At 39.9% G+C, this 27,081-nt stretch overlaps 3 protein-coding genes across 14 annotated transcripts in view; 1 reads left to right on the forward strand and 2 right to left on the reverse strand.

The window, feature by feature from the left end:
* Positions 1-1,863, reverse strand: part of LOC128876792 (calcium/calmodulin-dependent protein kinase type II alpha chain) — a 97,863-nt gene extending 96,000 nt beyond the window's left edge. For 2 of the 6 annotated variants that reach the window (XM_054123471.1, XM_054123472.1), the window contains exon 1: positions 1,467-1,863. In XM_054123471.1, coding sequence (XP_053979446.1) covers positions 1,467-1,531 — 65 coding nt within the window. In that variant the 5' untranslated portion in view covers positions 1,532-1,863. The remainder of the gene's footprint in view (positions 1-1,466) is intronic. The other 4 variants (XM_054123474.1, XM_054123473.1, XM_054123475.1 and 1 more) reach the window with 3 other exon arrangements.
* Positions 1,864-2,013: 150 nt separating this feature from the next.
* LOC128876782 (cytosolic carboxypeptidase-like protein 5) lies at positions 2,014-27,009 on the forward strand. 4 transcript variants are annotated; one of them, XM_054123443.1, is made up of 10 exons: positions 2,014-2,165; positions 21,261-21,567; positions 21,642-21,934; positions 22,007-22,345; positions 22,431-22,850; positions 23,005-23,101; positions 23,177-23,477; positions 23,558-23,765; positions 23,845-24,006; positions 25,844-27,009. In XM_054123443.1, the coding sequence occupies exons 2-10, from the start codon at positions 21,453-21,455 to the stop codon at positions 26,579-26,581; spliced, it is 2,673 nt and encodes an 890-aa protein (XP_053979418.1). In that variant the 5' UTR covers positions 2,014-2,165; positions 21,261-21,452; the 3' UTR covers positions 26,582-27,009. The 4 variants fall into 4 exon arrangements, with proteins under 4 accessions (XP_053979418.1, XP_053979417.1, XP_053979416.1 ...); XM_054123442.1 differs by lacking the exon at positions 2,014-2,165 and adding an exon at positions 20,666-20,814; XM_054123441.1 differs by lacking the exon at positions 2,014-2,165 and having other exon boundaries at positions 20,865-21,567.
* On the reverse strand, positions 3,485-19,786 carry LOC128876789 (glutamine--fructose-6-phosphate aminotransferase [isomerizing] 2-like). Of its 4 annotated transcripts, XM_054123459.1 has the most exons (15): positions 19,147-19,786; positions 11,071-11,178; positions 10,814-10,903; positions 10,483-10,626; positions 9,979-10,145; positions 9,695-9,836; positions 8,786-8,809; positions 8,098-8,118; positions 6,267-6,424; positions 5,905-6,144; positions 5,628-5,826; positions 5,309-5,553; positions 5,071-5,226; positions 4,811-4,939; positions 3,485-4,634 (listed from the first exon to the last, which is right to left on the reverse strand). In XM_054123459.1, exons 1-15 carry the CDS (start codon positions 19,151-19,153, stop codon positions 4,389-4,391), a joined length of 2,076 nt encoding a protein of 691 aa, XP_053979434.1. In that variant the 5' UTR covers positions 19,154-19,786; the 3' UTR covers positions 3,485-4,388. The 4 variants fall into 4 exon arrangements, with proteins under 4 accessions (XP_053979434.1, XP_053979435.1, XP_053979436.1 ...); XM_054123460.1 differs by lacking the exon at positions 8,098-8,118 and having other exon boundaries at positions 19,147-19,784; XM_054123461.1 differs by lacking the exons at positions 8,098-8,118; positions 8,786-8,809 and having other exon boundaries at positions 19,147-19,782.
* Positions 27,010-27,081: the final 72 nt, after the last annotated feature.

Here is a 27,081-nt window from a genome sequence, read left to right on the forward strand (position 1 = left end):
GCATTCGGGTGTATCCGAATCGAACGACAAGTGTGTCGAAATGAGAGAATGCAGCTTGAGGAAAACAAATGGAGATCTAGTGACTTTTAGGGACAACGTCGTGCAAGGCTGCAACCACCTGCCGTCGCTGAGCCGTGATTCGGGGGAATGTCGAAGGGGTAAAGGCTGCGATCGCGGAGAAAGTCGGCGTTGAAGGGAAAAGAAAGGCGAAGAAGACGGAACGAGCCAAGGTGCTGACAGGAAGAGAAAGAAGGGGTGAAGCGGAGAGCGCCAGAAAGAGGTCGAAGGAGGGGGATGAAGGTAAAAAGCAGCGCGACGACATCGTATTGATTTGGTGACAGATCCGCGTACGATGCGGATACCTCGTTTTCGACGGCGAAGACCACCACGGCGGACACATCGTGCGGACGGCAAGCGCCCTGACGCTTTATATATAGAGGCTGAGCCACGAGCAGACAGGCCGTGCCGCTTAAATATAGACGAAATGCAACGGGGTGTCTCCCGCGCGAGCAAGAGACACGGACGCGAAACGATCGAGGCGACGGGAAAGGCGGATAGAAAGAGAACGACGAACCGTCAGCGGGGAAACGGCCAGAGAAGAAAGAGACAGTGGCGTAATCAAAGGGTGTGCAGCGCGTGCCGAGCACGCGAGCTTCCCCGATTCCACTTGTCTCTCACTTCCCTACGAACCAAACACAAATCCACGGAATAATTCTAAGAAATTTTCCTCGCTACCACTCACCCCTAAATATACAAAATTCCTGCCTAGAATTCCAGAAATCGGTAGAAATGTTTCAATTTAACGAATTGCGAGAACACGGGAGGGTTATGGAGCAATTGGAGTTTTATTCTGGGTGTCGATTGCACTAACAATTTTATCGATTATTTTTCTCTGCACTGGGAGTAGTATCTTGTACGTATACTGATACGAGGTTTAAGGGGATGGTCCACTTTCACGCGGGTCCCATAATCACTAGCTACGCGGTTGGAAAGAGGCCCCGCATACGCAGAGAATAATCATGGCCGACGACACGGCGTCGTCTGCCAGGAAATCGGCACCGAACGTTTCGTTCGTCGCTGTCGCATCCTATGGTGGACGACACGACGAACGAGCGACGAGGAACGAGCCGTCGATGGCACGAGATACGTCTCGACGCATGAAACTCCCGTAACACCAGTTCGCGCGTGATAAAAACACGACGACAGAGGACGGATGCACAAGTAACGCGCGAACGAGCGAGAGAGAGAGAGAGGGAAAGAGAGGACGAGCAGAGGGAAAGACAGAGAGGTAACGCGTGTGTGTACACGAGAGCCAAAGAGAAACGAAAGAACAGGTCGCGACACGCGGTCAATGTTAACCGATCACCACGATTTTTTCGTACGGTGTCTGTTTTCGATCACTCGGTTTCGTTCGTTTCTCGCGATGTCGCCAACGGGTGTTGCGAGAGGTTTTCTATTGTACTTACTTGCCCAGTTCCTCCTTGACTTCGTAGTTGTCACTGAACCGCGTGCAAGTGGCCGGAGCAGCCATGCCGAGGTATCGCGATTATTTACCGCACTAACCGAGGAACGTAACGCGAGAGCCACTGCCGGCCGCCACTACCGCACACGCTAGGAGAAACTTCGCAGGTCGAATTCGATCAATAGAGGGGAACCGCCGCGGCGCTGGTAGAACACCGGGTAACCCGTCGCGAGGGAGGGAGGGTCGTCGGGCCGGGCAGAGAGGAGGTGGTTCTCTGTCCGCGGGATCCGTCCGCGTTACCGTGGGCTCCGACGGTGGGGCAAATCGCGGTCGTGCCAGCAAATATTTGCGGGCAACGACAACCGTATCCTTTCCACGACGCGTCCGCACTGCTCGCCGGCAGACCGTCGACTGACTCGCGTAGTGGTGGGCGCCTTCGTCTAGCGATGGCGCAGACGGTCTTGGAGACACCCGGCAATGGCGGCGATCGACTGCGCCGCCCTACGGAGGGTGTTCGCCCGCTACTCTTACACATTTTAGGGCCTGTTTAGACGAGTCAGATATTCAATCGTAAACTACGAAATTTTCGTTGGAGGCTCTTTTACTTTTGCATTTATTAGGGAAGAAGGATTTCAAGGAAGTTTTCTTTACCGAATCAACCCTTTTGGTGGCTATCTGAATTATTCAATGAGAACGAGAAATGGTGAGTTAAGTTAACCTAACGTACTTTGATCAAGTTTGGTACAAGAATTATACAAAATTAGTTTATCGGGTGAAGGGATTAATTCTGTGCCTTTCTATCGAATCATTTATAACTCTAGGTAGAAAGTCATCATTTTTGTTATGTTAGAGTACCAACCTTTTAAACAACAATAACCCAATTAATTTTGCCTAATTGGCTTAATAATTGAACCTACTTGAACTCAAGATATAAACATACACGAATGTGTACATGGCGTTATACCTAGCAGGTGGCGTTAAGAAGCAGCCCCCCTTTTTCTCCCTGTGGTACCCCTCAGACCTGAATCATTTCTACAATACAATCTACAAACGCAGGGGTGACGATGATGGCGCTTCGCCACCCCTTCGAACGCAGCCAACCTGCGCGAAATAACCCGGGGGGATCGAGGCAACGCATTTAAATTTAGCACCTGGAATTACGCTCGATCACGCGGCTAAACTTTTCAAAGATCACGCTTCAGAGTGCAATTTTCCTTTCCCTTCTATTGCTTGGTCTTTTTTTATCGTCCTTACTTTTGCTTTACTCTCTTTTCTTATTTTTGGATGAATTATCAAGAGGACGTGGAAATTCTTTTCTTGAACTTGACACAAGTGGTCTTTGTCCACAGATAATTATCTTTAGATGTATGAAAAGGAGAAGAGAAGGTGGAGAGAGAGACTGGAGAAGGGTAATATGTCTTGAGACTGTTTTTAGATTCATTAGTAAGACGTGTATGTATAGGAATCGAAGCTAGTCGTGTACTTGTAAGAAAGGTATCGGAGTTGCTGCCTCGCGACCTCGACCACTGAAAGGAGTCGCAGATCGTCCCTGGTTAGATGGGATACCGTGTACTAACTCGATTCCGCATGTCCGACATAAACACGAGATTTACTACTGGCGCATACGCCGAGCGGAGCTTCGGTATCACTTCGATCGGCTTTCTGGCTCGCGTCCAATTAGAACGATACACTGAGCATAGATCTCGAGAAATTAAAAGGCGAACAGTGTATGAGCGATGAGTGCGAGTTTACTGGGTCTATTTCAACCTATAGCAACTATAGCAAACATACCAGGCTTTTATATTATTTTGTCATTAATTTTCAAAATTAAGAGAGGTCAGGAATACATCAATATTTTTCTTTCTATAAATCGTGGTTCCTGCAACACATTGATTAAGTTGTGCAAACGTTGTATGTATGTATATCTCTTCTTGGATCACATCAGTCTACTGCAGAATAAACAAAAAAGCGTTTTTAGGTGTAAGAAGCGGGGATAGGGTGTATCACTTGACGAATTCCAAATTTTCCTTTATAAGTTCGTGTTTATATAATCTTGAAATTTGAACATGTTTATACCGTATCGGTAACAATATTAGCTTATCTCGTAGTACAACTGTTTCTCGTAACAAAGTAAAAGGAAAGTATCAAATTTCGGTTGTTTCTCTAAAATACTGTACAAAATACAAGTTTTCAAAAGCATGCAATCGTCACTTCATAAAAGTAAAAGGATGACGATCACCCATAGAAATAAACCACCGTTCTCGATTACTAATTCTCCGTTCGATCTATGATATACACACATTCGCATGCGCACACACACTTGCACATACACTCTCCACAATAATGTAAATCTCATAATTGCGTTATCGACAGCTTCGTAAAGTAGAATCACGTTTGTAATTTGAAAAGCGTCGCATCACCAGTCCCGTTTCTTTTAATTAATACGAATATGAACAACCGTTAAATGCATTGGAATCATTCGTTGGGAAATCTTTTATTCTCTCCGAGCAAGGAACGTCTTCGTTGCTCTCTAACGGAATACTAATCCCTTATCGTAAAACTAAATATAATTGCTAAAAATGGTGCAAAGTATTAACTCTAAGAACTGCATAATACACGTACGAACATAAGGAACATTCGTTTCGAATCACGTTCGTACTCTAATACAGATACGAGTCTATAATTGCTAAGTACTTTGAAACGCATTTGTCGATGATAAGTTTCACGAATTCACCGTCATCGCGAGAACATCATGACGTATTTTTTAATTCGTCCCCTTTCTTTTTCAATCTCTCACTCTCTACCTTTCACTCTCTTTATTGCTCTCTGAGTTTTTAATGAAGTCTACGATATCACGTAAAACAACTGAACACACTGAATATGCTGTGCTCGAAATAAATCATCGACGTTCCGTGTCGATAAGACTTTACTCGGTCGTGACCGATTTCGCCAGATTTCTGGGACAATCAACGTTGCAACCGCGGAGAACTGCGATATGGAAAGACAACAGTTGCATGGGAATGACTGTGAGAACTCCTTGTAAACAATCGACTGTCTTGGGCACCTCGAGGACCTTGTCCGCGAACGATTTGGTCTCCTCGTCACCTTCCTCGCAGATGAGGATCGGTTTGCCATCGCGCGCGGTTACCTGTTGCAACGCGTTCATGCATTTCTGAAACAAATAATTATAGCATGACGTCTGTACGCGATAAACTTCTTCGTGATTGATACTATGCAATAGCTGGCATTGCAAGAGAAAAAGTTATTCTTCAAATAAATTTTTCATTATAAGGTACGAATACTTATAAGACTGACTAGCTCTGCTTAGTATCAACCATTCCAATTTACCGTGTAAACAGGATCCCTCATAACGATCATTATCACGGGCATGGAGTCGTCGACGAGTGCCAACGGGCCGTGTTTTAATTCGCCAGCCATGATGCCTTCGCTATGCATGTAGGTCAACTCTTTAACTTTCTGCGAAGAAACAGACGAACAACGGACTAAATTAATAAGCCACGTCACGTTTGAGATGATTCGAGACGTTACGCCAGTGCGAGAGAGTGGCTAGAACGGTATCAACGATTCTTGAATCGCTGGCAACTTACCAGAGCGCCTTCCATACATGTGGCGAAGTTGTATCCTCTGCCCATAATCAATAGAGACTTATGTTGGAACAGAGACTTGGCCAGTTCTTTCACTTTGTTGTCGAGCTGCAAAACCTGACGGATCAGATTGTCCAAGTTCTTCAATCCTTCAATGATCTGTTGAAAAGAGGACTTGCGTTATCATTCTTATTCCAATCTTAGTTTTTGTCGAAGCGATTGAGAGGGGCGATGAGAATACCTGCTGGCGTCTGGTGCCAAGGGAGATTCTATCCTCGCTCATGACCAGAGCGAACATTACGAGAGAGATGAACTGGGAAGTGTAGGCCTTGGTACTGGCCACCCCAATCTCAGGGCCAGCGTTTATGTGAACGCCACAGTGGGACTCGCGACAGATGCTGCTGCCCACGGTGTTGGTGATCCCGACGATCAGGGCTCCGCGACCTTTGCAGTAGCGCAGGGCCATCAGCGTGTCTGCTGTCTCGCCTGTCAAGTGAATTTAATAATACAGTTTAGGTAAGGTACAGTAAGGAATAATTTCTCTTGCCTTTTGAACTTACCTGACTGTGAGATGAAGAAACACACGTCATCCCTGAATACTGGAGTATTTCTGTCCAAGAAATCAGAGGCCAACTCGACCATAACTGGCAGCTCGGTGAGTTCTTCCAAGAGCTGCCTGGTGGCGATGGCGGAATGATAACTCGTCCCACAGCCGATGAGCATCAGACGTCTGCACCTTTTGATCTCGGGAATGTAGTCCTGATAAGACAGAACAGAACAGTCTATTAGACTGATTCATCTAAATAAATGAGGATGGCCAAACTGATTGAGACTTGCCTTGATGCCTCCCAAGGTGACAGAGTTGTCCTGGAAGTTCAAACGCCCTCTCATCGTGTTTACTACTGACTCAGGCTGTTCGAAGATTTCTTTCTGCATAAAGTACTCGTAGTTGCCCTTCATGATCTGTTGGATCTCGATCTTCAGGGTGGTAATCTCCCTAGCATGGGGATCATCCATGCATCGACGAAGACGGTGGATACTGAGAGCACCATCTTTGACTGCAGCCACATCGTCATCCTGAAATCGAAGGATATCGTTGATGAATATGCATTCTGAGCAGTAATAGCAATTGCAGTTACTGAGAATAGTTTTCTAACATTTTGTTCTTCTAAATTAAAAATTGAGTAAAAGAGTCTTACCTCCAAAAATATAACGCGATTCGTGTGCTCGATGACAGCGCTAGCGTCAGAAGCGAAGAAGTACTCGACTTCTTTGTCCTCCAGGGGTTGAAACTCGGATGTGCTATCGCTGCGAGGCATCACCGGAAGTTCAGCGGTGCGACCGTGTGGACGATGGTCTGCCAAAAATGATAAATTAATTCTCTGGCTCTATCGAAGAGCGTACATCGAATATATCTATACTTTGCAGCAGTGGTCGATAACCTGTGACCCTTGGATGAAGCCAATACGCGAATTAAACGTTTCGCTATCGTTTCCAGCTTGAAAATAAATTTTCCAACAGTTGTTCAACAGTTGTCGACCGTTGCCTCGTAGCATAGATATATTACAAACTCGTAGATTCGATAAGATGCACACCAAGCGCAGTTTTCACCAAATTATTCAATACTTTCATTCACTGGACTTGATTCGAAAGATTTCGAAGTTGAATGGGAAAATACAAATTGGGGAATGATGATTTCGCAGTCTGAAAACAATTATTTATTTCAAGCTTCGATCTTCTGTTCGAGAATCAACATTGAAACGTTTCCATTGATGGGTTCCAAAGATCGGAAACAGAGAGTGGAAGCTTGGAAGAATAGCTTGTAGGAGACTGACAAATCGTCAACCATAAATTCGTATACATACAAACTTGTGTCCGAGTAAAAAATACAAACTTATGTACAAAACTGTAGGCTCGTTGGATAAGAGGTATGGCCAATGCACCAAAAGGGTACGAAGAAGATGAAACGATATTCATCGCTTCGTGTCGTGTCTTTTTTTTTTCAGTATTTACAAGCCCCGCACCAAATTAGCTAAAGAACGTGATAAGTAATGTTCGTAGGTACGCTCGCGTTAAATAATAGCTAAATGATTAATCAATGTCTGTTGCACCAGAGGGACTGCATCGAAAGACGACGTTACATAAGTTAAACATTCGTGTAATGACGGCAAACGAGAGCGGCGTATAAATTAAATGGCCGTGATGACAATAGTAGACAAAGCGATCAGGAGGTACGATTGTTAACGAGTATAATGAGGTCTTATTGAAAATAGGCGGTCGACGTTAAGAACAGCCTCGACGCTATCGCGAATAACCTCTCTAAAGAAGAACCATTCGAGGGAAAATCTTTGTTACTGTGTCCTTTGGTTACTTCGTATAGCAAAAATCGAAAATTCAATGTTTACTTGTCCTTTGGACCTTGATATGGTCCAAAAGAAAAGACAATTCTAAATGATGGTACATGCACATATACTCCAAATTTCATTTTTACAGTGTATTCAATTTCTTTTCATTTTTATATAATGAACGGTAATTGCGAATGGCAGTATAAACATAGTCCAAAAAATATTAATCAAAAGAACCTATCCAATCATACATCCTATCATTAAAAGTTGATGTTTCTGTTCACTTCTTGTGCACCTCGACAAGGTTCCTTCCTAAAACCCAATTGACGTCAAATTTTCATTCTGTACCTTCACGAAGAAAGCTGAATGACGTCCAAATGAAGGAACACCTGTTTGAAAAAGAAAAGGAAAGAAAAACTGTTTCTGAGTGGTGTGTTAGAGATTATGCCCTGTGCCATCCTGGAACGTGTGCCCTCACGCTGAAAAGAGAACGCATCTTGTATACGTACTGAAAGCGTGGCAATAGATCAGACACGTGCTCTTCTTAAAAACCACCCATGTGACGGTGCGATCCAACCCCAAGCGATCAGTGTGTAAAATTGAAAAAACGAAACAGGCGGATAAGCGTGAAACTCCATGCGCGGAACGCAAGCGAAAGGAAACGTATACGAATGTAAAGTATTACCTTTAGTCGGTGCTTCACCTTCTGCTCAAATTTGGATGCGAAGGGTGGGAGAGACGAGAAAGAAAACAAAATAATTAGCAAAACAAGTAACGCAAATGACGACGGCGATACAAATTCCAAAGTGTTTGGGAAAAGATGCTTTCCATTCGGTCCCACGATTTTTACTAGATGGCGAGAAAACATCTTTTCGCAAATCGGTGTGCACGATAACAATCACAAAGCTACGAACGCGACAAATTTTAGTCGGAGATTGGAAAGCGAGACGACTGAATTTTAATAATCTGTCGTGATTCGAAGCGATTGTATAGATAATTAAGATTGTTACGGTACATATTTTCATGACAATGTAAATATTCACGTGAATCCAATTGAGTCGACTAGAGAAAGCCAATGTTATTTTGTTATTTTGTTACTCGAAGTAGAAGACAATAATTTAGTTGTCAGACTTGGACATATATGTTTTACCAATAAATAAAATCGTAGCGAACAAAAAACTGATTTACATAAAACACACATCAGAAGTACAAAGCGAAATTGGTTTGCATGCGTTTTAGGAACGCTGGACCTTCCGTCAAACCACTGAAAGTATAGTTTACTTTGGTAACGAAAATGTTTGATAATAAAGCGAATTGCTTGAACGAAAGGTCCAGTGTCGAGAAGACAGATAAGTGTAGAGTACTGTATATACCTTTGTTTACACGTGGAAGTTCATCTGTCGAGACGAAAAGTCGAAGAAGAACATAACCGGTAGGTGATCATGCAAAAGAAATATCATGTAGTATCTATCTTAAACTGAATCGCCAAGGAAAATTACATGCAGCAATTCATTGTTAACATTTGAAGGAATAGATAACAGATAAAACTTAAATTAAGGAATATGACGACACTATTTTACATTTAATAATATACGTGCTACCTGTACTGACAACGTGCTGGGAATTACAAAATAAGTTATTCATTTTTTTTAAGGATAAACATTAGTCACTCTATCGAAACAGTTACGGGACAAAGTATAGTACGCAACTCTCGGAAAATACACTTCTGGCGTAAACAAGATACTTGGTGTAGTAGTACCATTTTGTTAATTACTTTACTTAATTTACAGGAATTTCTTACGTTTAGGCCCAATTCACTATCAGAACACCGTAGAACACAGGATAGGAATGTAACATGTTACTTTAAAAATAATCACAAAACATAAACTATTCTATAATTAGCTACAACTCAAGATTGCGGTAGAGACGCATGCTAGTTAATCGTTCGCAATTAATTCTCGCCATTGACACATGGAAAACCATAAGTACTGTTGCGCATTCCTGCCAAATTGCCATACCAACCTCCTTGGAAGGAGAAATGGGGTATCATCTATCGACCATGTGTCATAATTGCTTTGCCTTTGCCCTTTAAAGAAGTGTAGAAGCGATACCCTTGGTAGCATTATTAATCTCAGCCCTGGACAGCCAGAGTGACCGGAAATAGCCTTGTGATCTCTCCGAAAGTTCACCAATTTATACCTTTCTCCGCCACTCGTTAATTGGCGCTATCGAAACTGGCGTCGACGAACTATCGAACTACTGAACTGAATTGAACGACGTACCTTTGCCATATAGGATGGGAACGTGATCGGTGGCCAGTCTAGTTTTCGTTTTAATACCGACGAGCAGAGGCGATCCTCGTCGCGTCGCCACGCACTCGCCTGGGAAGTACTTGCTCTTGAAGCAGAGAGCAAATGCGCCTTCCTATAAAATAAAATTAAACGTGCCTAACACCAGACGAGACACATAGACTCGTCTAACATCTTGCGTTCGACCCGCCCCCCTCGCCCCATTCCGCCACGTTGTATTCTTGTTCAACGGCATTGTTATTCAAAGTAACGCTCACCAATTGTTGGACCACTTGCTCGACGAGCTCGCGGAACGAGTAACCCGGATGTTGGACCCAGAGATGGTGAATGAGTTTCGCAATGACTTCCGTGTCGGTGTCGCTTTCGAAGACGTGCCCCCGATGCTGCAGCAGCGTCTTCACTTCCTTGTAGTTGGTCACGATACCTTAACAGAGAATCCGGCATCAGAGGAACGATTATGTGGTCGCGCAGTTGCGATATTCGTCGTCGATTAGCGATGAGGACTAATGGCTCGTTAACAACGATACCTAAGTGTTGCGTTGAGCTATCGACAGGTGTTGAAATAAGTTGTCATGAGTGTTAGTAAGATGTAGTTGTTGGTATTTCTTTTAATGTGAATTCGATTGGAGCAGTGAGTTGAGACATTAACGGACTAATGATGGTAGGGAGGCTGCTATTGGAATCGCATATAGAGACTATGAATATTTAGTTTTGAGTTGAGAAAGGATGAAAATACATCCAAGTCCCGTGGCTATTCTCACCATTGTGCACCACCAGAAACGCGTGCTCCTTGTCCGACCGCTGAGGGTGGGAATTCACTTCCGAGGGCACACCGTGAGTCGCCCAGCGCGTGTGCGCGATGCCTACGTGGCTCAATGTCTTCGCTTCGAAGTCGAGTTCGGTATCTGGAACCAGAATTAATATACTATGGTAACAAGGACCATGGATATTCTTTTTAAATTTTTACTTGACAATAATTACATCTTTCTAAAAATGTATTGTATCGAGTTCATTCGATTTTGAAAACTGAGAAGAAAATTAAGTATTGAAATTATATTACGTATTATAAAAATTATTAAATTGTACGCTTACGCTGAAAGATTTCTTCCTCGAGAGCCTTGACTTTTCCCTGCTTCTTAATAATCGCGATATCCTTGCCATCGGCGCTATCAAGGGCGACACCTGAAACCAAATGAAGCGCCTAAGAAATGCTGGTCGCGTTCGCCATGTTTTTCCCCCCTTTTTTGACAGCCAGATAATTGCGAAAAACATCACAGTTTTCCATTTTTTTTTTTTTTTTTTTTTTTTTTTTTTTTAAGGATAAAGGAAAGATTTCATCTGGTTCTCACCTGCCGAATCGTAGCCTCGATACTCCAATCTCTTCAACCCGCCGACCAAGAGCTCCAGAATCTCCTTCCTGGTCTTTGGCGTCAGGTAATTCAGATATGCGAAAATTCCTGTAAAACAGAGAATAATTCGCCTTGAGTATACACAGATTGCTCAGAACTTAAATGCTAGAATTGCTCGGAGGTTTCTTGATACCTCCGTCCATCTTTCTAGTCTAGTCTACGTTGTGCTTAATGATATAATAATTCGAAAGTGATAAATGCACTTTTCGGTTGGAGTTGTGAATGTCAACTAATTCTTCCAAAGATATGGTTAGACGTAGACGTTAATATTTTGTCATTTGGTAGAATGGAATGTCAGGAATCTGTGTTGTTATTGGTCGATATTTCGTAGGTGGTGCACCGAGGAAACGAGTGGAGGTGGTAGAAAGTCTCTGACTTCTAGACCTGGAAAATGTCTTAAGTGAAAGCTGAACATGGACTATTGTCTCTTGTTTCCTCGGAGACAACCAAATATTGAAATCGAAAATATTAAAATAGAAAGAATGTTTAATTTAAAGTGGCCGATGCCTTTGCATTCGAAGATAATCAATCTACATCAGGCATAATATATTCCAGTGGAAGTATAATAGATCTCCTGCTGCTTAAGAATAAATCAAGCCATCGATCATTCCTACGGGTTTTTTCTAGCGATCGAGCAAGGTGAAAGAAAACGACAGACCTTCGGTAGATTAACCGATACGATATTTTTCTGTTTCTCAGCGACTTTTTCCTCGCGCTAGAAGGTCGACGTTGAAACGTGGAAACGATTCGATTTATCGACAAGCCGCTCTGTTCTTTTTCACCCCTGACCGACACAACGCAATGCATATTCGATGAACCTCCTACATATGTATCGTGGATCGAATTCAGCTGCTCATCCCTTCAATAAATTTCTATGATCTCGAATGAATTTATTAACTCTCGTTTTTAGCGTATTTAAATTTGGTGGATTGGTAGTAGTACAATTTGAGAATCTATTGAATTCAGCCAGGGGAAACCTTCTATTAGAAATGAGGAAGTTAACCTTCACATTTTCAAAGCGTCCATAAATAAATAGTGATTGCTGTCGATTGTAAACAGCCCCTCGTCGATGCACTAATACACAATGTTCATTTTTGTACCCCTTCATTCCCATTTCTTTCACATAATTAATACATAATTTATTACATAAAATGATTCCAAAAACAGGTCAGTTTACGTAATTTCGCCCCAAAGAGAAAGAGTACGTCGATACTCGTTCGAGGTCCCAGCGAGCCATTACAAAAATGCAAAAAGTCGTCGCCCGTGAGTCGAACCCACACGAATCGGCCTGGCAAGGAACAGGTAATTCGCGACACACGTGCACAGGTGAAAGGGAAAGCTTGCATGCGTGTGAATCGAACGAAATGCTCGTTAGAACACTTCGTTCCTACGCGTCCCGTGGCTGATTTTTCGTTCCAGCTGTCGATATTGTATCAATTTTCCGCGGTACAATGCAACCAATGAGCGGACCACGGCTAGAAAGGCTCGTCTAACGTTACGCGACGTATTCCGTCGCGTCGTTGTGGACACACAATCGGTGATGGTGTTTTAAGCGATGGAATTCAAGAGTATCAAGTTGGAGACGTTGTCCTCGAATCATTATTAATAGAAAGGCTGCGATTATTTCAATATGTATGACAGATTTCCGATCTGGAAAGGTGGAGATTAAATCAAAAGAAATAGCAATTAGTATTCAACACAAACGCACAGAATTAAATACTGTTAAATACGCCAACGCGATTTATCGATCGCCTAGGTCCCCTTCTGTTGTAAATTTCTTTCATCCTTATCATCGCCAATGATTTTACGATCCTGTTTAATGGCTATGACGATCGAGCTAGGCTTAACTCGAATTACTCCGTTTATATCGAGGCAATGAATGTCTCATACTTCATGTTTCGTATCCAAACAATTTCGCGCTTCGAAAATAAATCTTCCACGCTTCCTATTTTCCTATGTTCGTACATTGCAACTTTATGCTTATACGGAGCGATACTGTCTGATGTAACGAGCCCTCGACAGAAGTAACTCGATCGATATGGGCAAAATTTTATTCGAACCATAAATCACGAGTACGAACTGCCTATAGAAATCTATTATTCAGATGGCATTATTCGAGTTAGCGTTTAATTTATCTGCGTGAAATAAAAGGATTTCCACAAGTTTTTTTTATATCAAGTACGCCTGTCAGTCGTGATTAATAAATCATCTTTCACGTTTAGTTTCGTGTAATTTCATACTTTATTCTTATCTAGGAAAAATATGACTCTTGTTTACTTGATACTTACTAAGTCGACGGTCGAAAAAATGTTCATTACACAAACGTTTTTCAAATGAATTTCAAAATCCGCTTTGAGTAGAATTTCTTGTTATCTTCTAAACAGAGACTCTTCTTCTTGTGATTATGCTAGTCAAAACCAATTTAATATTTTAAGTGAATTGGGCAAACAGAATGACAGGACTAACGTTGCACGATATGCCAAAGACACAAATAAATTATTTAAATTATGTAATACACAGGAAGCTTGCTATACTTGTCTATATTTAATTCAAAGCTCGTGGTGAACGTAAGAATTTAGCCCATCTCTGACAGAACCTACCGCCCATCGTTGTTCCAGGGTACGAGCAGCTCGCGAAAGCCTTCCAGGTTAAAGGATACAGGACTCGCACTGTCGAAGCAACTAGCGAAAAGAATACTCACGCGTGATCACGCGTCCAACGAATGTAATTTGATTTGAGACCAGTCAAGAAACGATCGAACAATCACGACGAGCGTAGATTCTACTGCAATCGTTTGATAAGCGAATCGCCCTCACGATAATAGAGGCATCCTGGACTTTAAACCCCCACCCAAGGGAAAGAAAAATGGTCATTAAGGGTTTAGCGAAAGCAAAAAGTTCATTTCCTGCGTAGCGATAAGCTTCAACACGATAACTTATCATCGAGGCCTTCTTTAATGGATTTATACTTACGGAAGATTGCACTTCGACTCGAGTGACTGATAATCGACTTGCATTCATACTCGAATGACCTACGATCAGCTACATAATCGTAGCGTATGCTGTTCTTGATAAGCTCATCGCTAAATGAACGTTCTGGGAAAGGTGTACTTCAATTTACGACAGTGATGTCAGAATTTATGTATTATTTACGTATGTATTCAATTTACCAATGACAGATTTCAGGTAATCTTAAGTTTAGAGATGAGGAAAATTCTCGTTGGGATAAGGATGAAAGGTAAAGTTTCTACTCGCTACTGATTAAGTAAAGGTAAAATTTATAATTGTAGAATGAAATATTTCACGGTGAACTAGCAAACAAAATTTACATAGAATCTTGTAAAATGATCGCGAAATAAATCAAGTAAATTGTTGATCGTAAGTAATTACTCTTTATTGGCTTTTGTGATACACAGTAATGTAATAAACACATGCTAAACTTCGAGACCAGAAGAGTATCCATGTTACCAATGAAATTCATACGAACTGATTGAGATGCGTTGGGTGTCCACGAAAACCAAAGTTGAACGACTTTGCTGACGATGGATAATCTCGCCCTTCCCCGACCCACTAACCCAAAATTGTAACCTCAGAGAGGTCGAACTTTTATAAGAATACAAATGGCATTTCCTTTTCATAAGAGTGGCATCTTCTTATCCCCCACTTACGACGTCTCGCCCCCCAAGAACTCTACGGCTCCAAAAAGATGACCTTTCTGAAGAAACTTTTCAATTTTTAGAAACAACGAGGTTCCAAGTGCCATCGACTCGAAAGCCTCTAGATTAAAGAAAGTAGCGACGCACGAAGATCGATGTCGCAAGGAAGGTTGCTGAAATTCGTTCTTCGAAAGCCGTTTCGACTTCCTGCATCGACGTTCCTATCTGTTGTTTCTCGTTAATCGAGCTAAACAGCGAAGGACGCGATTCTTCCACTTACCAATCAACGTTCAGTATGGGATATAGAAACGGTTTCCATTTCAAAGTGGAGTCTGAAGATGTAAAAAGAAAGAAAATGACGAGTGGGAGGAGAATCGTCTCCAGTGAACGGGTTAAACCGAACATTCTTGCACATATCCTCGCTGCTCTTGAGATTCTGCGAACGTGGACGAAAATAGAGACGGCAAAAAGACCAGAAACAACATCGGTTCCAAAACGATCCGAAAGAACGAGGCGACGATACGTGAAAGGAGTGCCAAAACTGCTGAACAAGGATTCTCAAGTGAGGAATTCCTTAATGGACCATCTATATTTTTTTTTTCTATTGCTAACACGAGATATCAAGCCTATAAAGCCTACGAGTGAAATGTTCGATCTAAAGAGAATAAAAAATTCCAAAAAACGTGTCCCTAACGATATCTTCTCTCTCGTTTCACGAGTGGATTCCATAAACTGTCGCGCAAATTCCCCAGCCAGAACATAAACAAAAATCAGGTTCGCGCGACGAGGCCAGCTCGAATTTTTCGAGGAAGGTAAAGGCAAACTAGTGTCTCTCGGAGAAAGGACTCCAAGTCCTGCATGACTCGACGCACGCATGATTGTGTCGGTGCGCGCCAGGTCTAAATGTCACGTGTAACTGTCCCGTGGCCGCTGCACCCTCTCACGTCGCCGTGGCGCGGCGCGCCACAGCGTCAGGTTCTCCGCGAGGAAACTTTCACTCGTGGCGTCGACTCGTGTCTTCGGTCGATAGTTCGGCTCGATTAGGACGGTATTGTGTGTCTGTGCGCGTTTCAACCGTGTCCACGACGAACATACAGGGGAAAATGGCCAACCCCACTGGCTGCCACGTTCAGATAAACTTTCGATGAACTTTGAGAATGTTGCAGAGATCGATGAATCACACGGTTGCAACATGTTGCAAGCCTGTTAACGTTCGAGAATGTATCGTTTGGCTGTGTATGCTTCCCCTAATCCGCGGAATGCTGCACTGAAAATTGAGTTTTGCAACCGCTGGAATCTAGACGTTTTTTTACGTGGACTTTATTTCGCGGTGTTGGGCTCGGCGTCAATAGAGACATTAGTTATCGATTGAGGGGCCAGCTGATCCACGAAAGAAAGGATCGAGAAACGTGGAAAACAGTTTTTTGCTACACCCCTCCGTTTATGAGAAGATCGATTTCGAATAGAGTTCAAGACACGTGTGCTAGGGTAGTAAGAAAACGTCCTCCAAAATGACCTCCATATTCTTCAGTATTCTTTTGATTTTTGAAGGGATACTTGGATTTCTGTGGTATTGGCGGGGATATCGAGCGTCGTAAGGTAAACACGCGGGTTGTCGACCGACATGGTCGCGTCTTGATCATTCGAGGGAAACCTGAAGGATAGGGATAGGTGCACGTGTCCGGAAAACGCGTTCGTGCCTGGAATCAACTTTGGCCATCGAAACGTTGTCAAACCGCGTAACCTGGTTAAGACTGGACACCGGCAGTCTCGAATACGGCCAAGAATGGACTAACAAAGCTGAAAATCATTCATGCGTAAATCAATCTTCATTTCAACAGGTCGAATCACGGAACAATCACGAGCACATCACGGAATTAAGTGAAACAATATAATAATGAAACGTAACGTCGATAATTATTCGCTCGTGATTGAATACATGCCACAAGCTAACGGTGCACGACACAACCGCTTCATAAATATGCAACGCTCGTGCATATTTATTCGTGAAAAGTGAATTCGCGCGTGTATTCCGATAAATGAAATCTAAAACTTGTCTGCGGATAGAGCTCTGCGACGATAGTGGATCGTTTCAAGAATTTCGACGTTGTTCTGTTCAAATTAATTCTTTCTTAAGGAAATGGGCACGTATGGAAGGGAAATGTTGATCGTCTTCGAAAAGGGGACATTTTTGTGTGATTTCTTCCTATCGATAGATAGACGCTTGTGTCAATAACCAAACTGTTCGATTGGGCAATCCAAGAGTGCTGCATGGAGCGCTCTGAACAGATCAAAAGTATAGGTACGATTTTGCTTTTTTTGAAACTTTACGCTGGCCTTTTTGTGGAATGATATATACCATGATACGAATTAAATGTTTTGCATTATCTGGCCACATTTACGTAGAAAAAGTCCACTTCAGACGGAAAACAAGATAAACATGTCGCGAGAGATTCGACCGTCTTGTACCCAGAATTTGGTCGAAATAATACAGTCAGTCCTATAAGTATTCGTACTCCATATGTTGAACGAAGAAGTTTGTCTAAATTAAATGATAGGTTTGTTGCTTTTCAATGAAAAATGTAATCAAGTTGCGACTACTTCTCGATTACACCGATTCAATCGATGTTTAGCCGTGTGGAAAGTGTAACCAGCACGTCGAATTCCTTTTCTTCGAATCGAACACGGAGAAGTCTGCCTTTCGCCGTCGCGAGAACGATGAGAAAGAAATTAGTGACGCAAAAAGCTTTCGTAACCGAGCTTCATGGCATTTCGATGAATTTCCTTATAGAATAGTGCGTGACGAATTTTTATGGAACCTAAATCGCTTCTTCCACGACTTGAACGACGGAAATTCCAATGTCGTAAGGGTTTACAGATAGAGCAGAGCAACTGTGCAACCGGAGAATGCTATAATTAATCGCTATAAATAATTGCCAGGGGCTAGGTGTCATTGAATTTGCTGAGAATCATGAATCAACCAATAATATTTATTTTTATTGCTAAAAATATTGTGGAGTCTGTAGTCTTATTAATTTTCCGTTCTTCTGACACGCTCTGCTGAATATATTTCTTTTTTTAAACGATAATTTTTGTTTACTCTGTCACGTATATCGATAACAAAATTTACATATTCAGTTGAATAAATATAAGCGATGTTTCTCTCGTTATCTTTGCTCGAATCGACCGCCTAAATTCCTAAACGAATGATTCTAATTACAATTTCGTTTGCTTAATTAGCGTCGCACGTGTATCCGTCGTCTTGCGATAAGATTAAACATTAATATTCTCACTGCTGCCACGAGTAAAACAGACGAATCGTTTAATCGTCGTTGTTACTCGAAATGTTGTTGTTATCAGGCCCAAACGGACTTAGTCAATTCGCCGGCTGATGTAACCGTTTATCCCTCGACCAACTCTCATACTTTGCTATTTACCCGCCATAATTGTGATAATTACGATCCTCTAATTGTACACCAAAATTCCATACTTCAATTGTTCTAAAAGTGTTTCGACGTCATTCATTGTTCCAACATTTGTGACAAACGATAATTAGTTATCTAGTCTACAACGTTATCATTCCTCCTCCCACTCCTTCTAATCGAAACTAAAATTTGAAACTGACCTCTGACTTAATGTTATATTGCAAACATAATTTATAGTATAAATAAATATATCGTAACATTGCAAGCAAATAAGGAGAATTTTATGACAGCCACGTGAGTTTGGTCACGCTGCCTAGAGTTGACAACCTGAATGTCATTTGAAAAAGCTTACAATTGGGCCTATTGGAGTTCCAAACACTCAACATAAATCTGCAACAAAATTTCACGACGAAAATAAAGATAAAATGACAGCTAATTTAAAATACACCGCATTTAAACTGTCAAGTTTAAAGAACTTAACCACTCCCCTTCCCGTTCCTCTGCATCGACGCGACGCTTCGTAATGGAGCATTCTAAACGGTGCGAAATATTCCTCGTTAAAAGAAACGCGTGCCAGCTATTAGCGCGCGTTAACAAGCCCCAATTCGCGGGCCCACGAACGCCTTGAATTATAAGCGAGCGTTCCGTTTCCAACGTCGCACGAATTGCCACGCGACTATTAAATGTTCCAGATGTTAAATCGAACGAACGATGGGGAACGTATCGCGCCGGTAGCGCGTCAATATACATATGTATAACCACACAGAGAACGTCACGCGGCACTCGATAACCTGTCAGAGTCAGGCCTTTAACAGGAACACAAACGTACACTTTCTACTCCGAAATTTCCCACACGAAGCATCCAGCTATCACGATCATTTCCACGGGGAATAGCGTGGAACGCGTACACGTTTGGTAATGATCGTTTTTACTCACCGCACATGTTGTTTGAACGTTGAGTACTCGCCACGTAAGTAAAAAAGCGATGCGAACAGCAGGCAGAACGTCACTCAAGTTCCGTGTTGCTTCGAGCTACTTCGAAGCACAATCTGAACCTCGCGACAGCGTGCTCGTGGCCTTATGATAGGAAATCTCGCATGGGTGGAGTATGGGGACATCTGTGAGAAGCTTGCGTGTGTGCGTAGCAGAATCGAGCCGAGCCAGGGCCGAAGTAAGCCTCTGGGGGCTACGAGGGCTCCACTAGCTGCATCCAGAAGCCAATGCTTCCCAAGTTGCTTTGTGCGCGCTCAGTAAGCGGGCGAGTCTAAAATTTGTAAAGCCAATAGCTGCAGAGAGCGATGGTTCACCCGCTTACAGAGCGCTCATAAACCGGCTTAGGAAGCGGTGCACTTCTGAATGCACCCAGAAATGCCAGGGGTGGCTCCAAATCGCGCATGTGTACTGTTCTTAGCGACAGTAAAGTTTTAGATATTTATTTTTGTAACTTTGTTTAACTTTGAAATATATTACTAGCGCCCTAATGTCTGTGTCTGTAGTCCAGGACTCCACAGAATCTGAATACGATACTGAGCCAAGCCATTGACAGTGGGCTAGATCGTATCCATGATGACACGTACTGTGTGACAAAAATCTGTAACCCTTTTCGTAAGCTTTCGCGCAGAAACACTTGGAAGAAATTTACATTTGTAAATGATGTTCAAACATCGATGAATGACTATTAAAAACGAAGTACGTCAAAATATTGACATCAAGCGTGAGCACTCCAACCTGAGTTGTGTCACCCACGATATATGCTTGAATTTACTCGAAATGACAATATTTTGTCAACTTTCGGTTTATTTTGGTTTCTTTGACGTATTCAACCCATCGTAGATAAAGTATCGTAAAGTTTGAATACTAAACACGTAGGATAGATCGTAAAGGTGCACTATGAAATGTTCGTATCGACTCCTATTGACGTAATTTTTACCCACACTCCTCTTGTTGAAGACAGAGTGCGCCACTTGTCGATGACTGTTGCATCGATAATTTAGATAGCACAGTCGATGATTTTTAATATTTTTATTACCTTCGTTATCGGGTTTAATCAGCTTAAATACGTATGATAAAATGTAAAAGAACAATGATTTTTCGAAGGGAAATTTTTCCCTTAAAATCTCGTTCACACAATTTGCGAGTTACTCGATTACAACCAATGGCAGACTTAGACTTATCAAGGCCCGAGAATTACTTTGAAAGCATATTTTCTACTTCAAAAGTATATTTATTCTACTATTGAAAATTAATTTAAAAAAACATCGATTTAAGAGCTCTTGGGCTCTAACGCTAAAACTTCGTTAGCTTCATTGTAAGTCACCCCTGGCCATGGTGCTTGATTGGGTATTTCAATTCGCGCCTTATCATTCAACTGATCCAAATGAGTACGTAATAATCGGAGTATTGTGCCAAATTATACCGATGCTAATGATTCCCAGCAGACAACGAGCCTATATATGCACCAATTGGCACAATATTTGATTTCAAATAGTATTACATTATACCAAAGAGTGACCATACGTCGAGAGATTAAATTGTTAATTAGTATATTTTCAACACACATTCGCTGTTACCTTGAAAACATCCGATAATTTTCATATAACTCAGGTATAAATAACATTCAAAAAATATAAAAAATGTTAGTTATATAACGCGCGATGAGACAGTCAAACTTTAGTCTTCTATGAAAATGTAACATTTTCGAGAGTTGAACGAAATTTCGTGTAATCTCGAATGTCATGTAACCCATAAATGTAATAACTATTAATATTACACTAAAAATACATTCGAGGAAAGATTAAATTAACAAACAGTGGCACTGGTCGTTCTGTCACAATTAGTGATCGGGTCAGGTACACAAAAAGCTATGGTGAACTCGCAACATGTTTGCATCAGCTGTAACAATGGTGCTAGTGAAAATATTGGGCGAACATAATTCCGCGTGTATTAATCAAGCATAAATACGCGTCAAAAAACGCTCGTTTTGATTCTGAAGTGCACTAATCATTTCGTAATATAAAGTACAGGCTAACAAGAAATCATCTCGATTTCAGAGTAACTGTCAAACATGACCTTTTTAATATGAAAGTAATGCTGCAAACGGAGAAAATTCAGCTCAACATCGGAGAAAGTGAAAATACAAATAATACCAATTTTTATACTTTCAAAAGTATCATGTTCTTCGCGTACGCGTAAAACATTTCTTACGAGTATTTTACACCCGATCTTGTGACCTTTGACACAGCATGGCAAACACACCCGACTCTTTCACTTCTGGGGGCTTTGTATTTTACGATAATTTTGATTCGGCCAATTTAGCCAGAGTTGAACTGGTAAAAGTGCCAGAGACATCTGAAAAAGGTATCGTATTTATGCCTTGACCTATATTTTTCATCGAATACATCAGTGCAAGTTGAATATTTGATTGTCCTTAGATGGGAACGAAGCAGAAAGTAAATCGTGCAAAAGCTCATCCTTGGAAGACACAACAGATTATGAGTTCAACTTATGGACAAAACACGATTGTCATGGGACCCCATTTCAGAACAACAATAGAACATGGTTTTACTTTGGTGTTAAAGCTTGTGCTCCAGGAGTTTGTGTCAAATTTAATATAGTCAACTTAAATAAACAAGTTAAAATGTTTAGCCAAGGAATGTGTCCAGTTTTTAAAGTTGTACCTGGTCACATGCATTGGGAACGGATTCGTGACAGACCTACATATTCTGTAACTATTTTTTATAATTTAATAGTACATTTTTTTCATACTTTCAAAATATAAAAATTTGAAATATTTCAGCTGGATCAGAAAGGCAGTGACTTCACGCTATCTTTCCTTTACTTTACTCCTGAAAATTGTAAAGCCATTACATATTTTGCGTTTACTTATCCTTTTTCTTATACCGATCTACAAAACTATTTAAAAAGAGTCGATACAAGAATAGCAAAGAGAACTATAACATGTGTAGATGATGTTTATTATCATCGAGAATGTGCAATAAAGTCTCTAGAAGGACGAAGAATGGATATTGTAACGATAAGTTCATTTCACAACATATCAACGGAGAGAGAAGACAGACTGAACAATATGTTTCCTGAAAAAAATGAGGAGCGACCTTTTAAATTTTGGAATAAAAAAGTATATAGCTGTTTAATTTCAAATTTTCTGTAAAAATTAAATTGCTAATATTATTTTGATATGCAAATAAAGATATATTTTCCAGGTCATTTTTATTAGTGCCAGGGTCCATCCAGGAGAAACACCATCTAGCTTTGTTTTCAATGGCTTCCTTAACTTCCTTCTAAATCGCGATGACCAGATCGCAACAAATCTCCGTCGCCTATATGTGTTCAAGCTGATACCAATGCTCAACCCTGATGGTGTGGCCAGGGGTCACTATCGAATGGATACTAGAGGAGTTAATCTTAATAGAGTCTACCTTAATCCTTCTGTAAAAGATCATCCAACGATATATGCTGCAAGAAATTTGATAAGATATTATCATCACACGTATGAACTACCTAAAGAGGATGAAGTTCCAAGTGTTAATTATGAAAATGGAGAAAACACGTTGGCTATTATCGATTCCTCTTGTACAATCGCTAATATTGTACGCGATACAACAACACGATTGCTTCAACAGGTAATTGAGGAAAAATAAATTTTCATAGTTCTATTTTATACATGTTGTTCAGATTTGTGTGGAAAATTTGCAAGCAAACATCAACATATACTAACATGTTGTCCTAACATAATAAATTAGGGAAATCCATACTAACCAGTAATTCTAACAATAGGTAACACTTATGACATTAGATGAAAAACATAAAGATCAACCAGAAATTTTTCAGGAATGCGCATTACTCAAAAGCAACTTGGATGACATGCCTCAGGGTATGATATTTTGAATTGTATTATTCGACATGATCACCAAAATTCTTTTATTTATTTATGCAACATTATGTGAAGGTGGTGGAGAAGGACTGTGTAATAATACAGAAGAAAGAGATAATTCTGTAGAACTAAAATCTGATAAAAACACTTATACAGCTGTTGGCATAGGACAGTCACCTAAAGAAGACTCTGGATTATATTTATATATCGATCTTCACGGCCACGCTTCAAAGAAGGGAGTTTTTATGTATGGCAATTACTTCGAAAATCCAGAAGATACGATAACGTGTATGCTTCTACCAAAATTAATGTCAATTAACAATCCAAATTTTCATTTTACCTCGTGTAATTTTACGGAAAGAAACATGTATATTATGTAAGTTTACAAAAAAAAAAATATTAATAAAAATAGGTATTCGAATTTTTACATTTTACACAATGAATTTATTTGTACAGAGACAAAAGAGATGGTATGTCCAGGGAAGGATCAGGACGTGTAGCTGTATATAAATTAACTGGTCTTATACATAGTTACACACTCGAATGCAATTACAATTCTGGACGTTTGGTAAATACAATGCCTGCAAGGATTCGCGATGGTGTTAGCAAAACCATGCCTCCTATATTCGTTCCACCGAAATATACACCAGCAGTTTTCGAAGCGGTGAAACACTTAACAATTTTTATGTCTCGATTATTATTTTATATCATATAAATAATTACGTATTTAACTGTACTTGCAGGTTGGAGCAGCGTTAGGCCCCTCAATTCTTGACCTTACAAATAACAATCCTAATAGTCGACTGCCAAATAGTCAGTATCGTTCTTTAAGGGGTGTAAAATCTTATTTAAAATTAGCATACGTGAACAATCTCTCAACGCCATTCAGCAAGTCTCTACATAAGGTAAATTTTGATGTCAATTCTGAGAGTGAAGTTTCGGCCGTTGACATAAGGCAGTGTGTACTCTCTTAATTTATAAAACCACTAAATTATTATGCTTTCGTCTATTAATTACCAAGACACATTAGTGCCTAAGTAGATTGCACTTTATCTTGCCAATTAAAAATGTGGGAGAGAGATTTATATACATATAAATTGTATATTACTTTCTTTAGCTTCATTAAATTGTAAATTGATTCTTGAAAGAAAGATATATTCTTTTACCAAATTCTATTGTAAATGAAAAATTTTTGTACCAATGATTCTATGATTCTTATAGGTTATGATTACTTTTATACATATTTGTTACTATTATTATATATGTATCTATTATTGACCTTGTGAAATTTTTATTATACTGTACTAATGGGTCTTCCATCTAATATATATGTATGCATGACAATAATATTTGGTATACTTTCGTATAAAGGTTTACAAGAAAACTGTTTATCAACTCGCTTTTTCATAGATTTAGTATATAGACGATTTAATCGTAATTACAAAGTGTATATAAAATGCAAAATACATGGCTTGTTACAATAACAAAGATATAATATGTCTGCAACATTTTATTGCATAATTTTTTTTACAATGCAATCATGTTAAACGAGTTATAAAGACTGTAAAATTTTATCTATCTAATCATTTTAGGTTAGAGTTAATTATGTTAATACTTATACTTGTAGCTAATAATACATCTTTGTCTATTTACTGTTTCTTAATCAGTTTTTAATGCATTACAAATCTGATGACAGTAGACAAGTGCACTTAAAGTAGTATTACCATGCACTTAAAAATTATTTCACGGTTGTGAGTGACAGTGAGGAATACACAGGTGTGTAATTAATAATGTCTTTCTCTAGCGAAAAGCAAAAAATAGTGGTTTAGACGACTAAACCATTAATCTCTGGGTGATGGAGTCTATTCACGAAAGATGTGCAGATTTCTAAATCAGAGTTCATTGTTGAAGTTTCTAGAAATTTTATTCTAATTTGTCATGAAGTGAACAAATGACAATATTTATGGGTTCTTCAAATTGATCACTTAATGTTTATAAAAGTCTAACTAGTGAAATCAAGTATTCTACATACTTTTTAACTATTTAAAAGAAGTATTCTATCTGTCTGTTACATAAATAAATATGAATGTATGTTGGATTGTTATATAGGACTGTTATTATTGCAAAGCATAATGAGTACTGCAATCGTCAGGTGAAAAATATAACCTCTAAATAATACAATATTTATTGTCATGCTCTTCATTATTTATATGTAAATGTTGTTATTAATTGAAAGTATTATGTATAAATTCATGTATACAAATTTTACATTGTATCCTATTATAACACGCAAATGGATACACATACACACATATACACGTACACGTCCCGTTTTAATAAATGTACAGTATTTTTAGTGATAATTTCTTTACGTCCTTTTTATTTTATTCCTGTGAATCCTTGGTCCCAGTGTCGCATCAAATTATAATACAGTCCATGTGTTTCTATCATATTAAACATAATTCTTTCAAAGAAATATCGATGTGTATATTAGGTTTAAGTAGAAATTGAAACGTTTTTTGTATCGAACATTATGGACGAAAATTCCAAGTACGACATTACGAGAAACTAAGAAGAAATTAATCTCTCTCTCACAAACTGCACCTGCATTGACGATGAATTAATGAATATGTACTGAGTAATGTGAATGTAGAATGTTTGCTACGATCTGCTTGTTTTCTCGCCTGACAGTAATGTTATTGTGAACGAAAATCTAATCGAAAACCGCGCTTTTATTCACAGGATGCTAACGATATCGTGTCTCAAGATTTGTACAAATTAAAAGGGATTAGACCTCAGATAAGCGATTCCTCGGTTGGTCCAAAGAAGTCGATGAAGAGCGAAACGAATCTCGTTAAAAAATCGTCTATGATTCGTCGCAGCACGTCTCTTTACACAGCAGTGAAACGAATAAAAAGTAACAAGAAACCTCGACAAACTATAACTCGTAGACCGTTAAAGAATCAGTGCGTTAACAACATCGAAAATAATTCCAAAATTCCCGCAATTAGATCAGAGGGCGTTGTAAAAGCTTTTCTAAAGACTACAGAGAATCGTTTGAAAACGTCTAGCTTCGGGTGCATTAACGATCCCGTGGGATCGCAAATGAGAGAGTCTAGAGAATATCAGGCCAAGAAACCAATGACAACAAACAAAATATCAAAAGTGGCGTTGACTTACGAAGAAACAGCAATCGTGAAACAAGGAGCGAAGAGATTGAAAATAGTTTCTACGAGAGTGAACAAAGCCCGCCCGGAAGTAGGAGAATCGTCCAACGTACAGGAAACGTCCAAGTTGCCGACAAAATTATTTTTGTGCAATAAGCAAACCGCAAAAGGAACTTCTAGAACGATTAAAAAACAGTGCCGTAACTTAGAACAAACTAAAGCAAAGTCTTCCATATCCAAAGATAGGAGTATGAACACCATAGTAGTAGAAAACTTGGTAAACGACGAGCAAACTAATGAAATTTTAGACTAAATTTGCCCATCAAGTGTATCGCCGTAGAAGAGCAACGCATTAGCGATCGGTTATAGCTTTACAATACCTTTAGATAAATAATTTACATATTAAAAATTATGTACCTACGCAGAGCGCGAAAATTGTGATCAAATATTTAGAACATGTGAAAAGAAATATTGAGTAGCGTATGCTGCACTGTTAAAAACATATTTGTTTCTTTATTTAAAAGTATTAACTTTATGTTGGATGATTAGAACATTTCATGCCAAAAGCATGTTAATGTTGCGTTGTAATATTAGTATTACTTTCGCATATTTCGTACTAAATTCGCTGTATCTATATTCATATTATATTACATTATACATGTATTAAATATGGCATACACGTGTAAATTTTAGTGTATATTGTTTATGTAAAACAAAAAACAAACAAACTGAATAGTAATATATAATACTGAAAATAAATCGTTGAATTGTTACCATTACAATTTTTACAGCTAAATATAATCAAGGACTCTT

Source organism: Hylaeus volcanicus, chromosome 5, assembly GCF_026283585.1.
Source record: "Hylaeus volcanicus isolate JK05 chromosome 5, UHH_iyHylVolc1.0_haploid, whole genome shotgun sequence".
Lineage (NCBI taxonomy): Eukaryota > Metazoa > Arthropoda > Insecta > Hymenoptera > Colletidae > Hylaeus > Hylaeus volcanicus.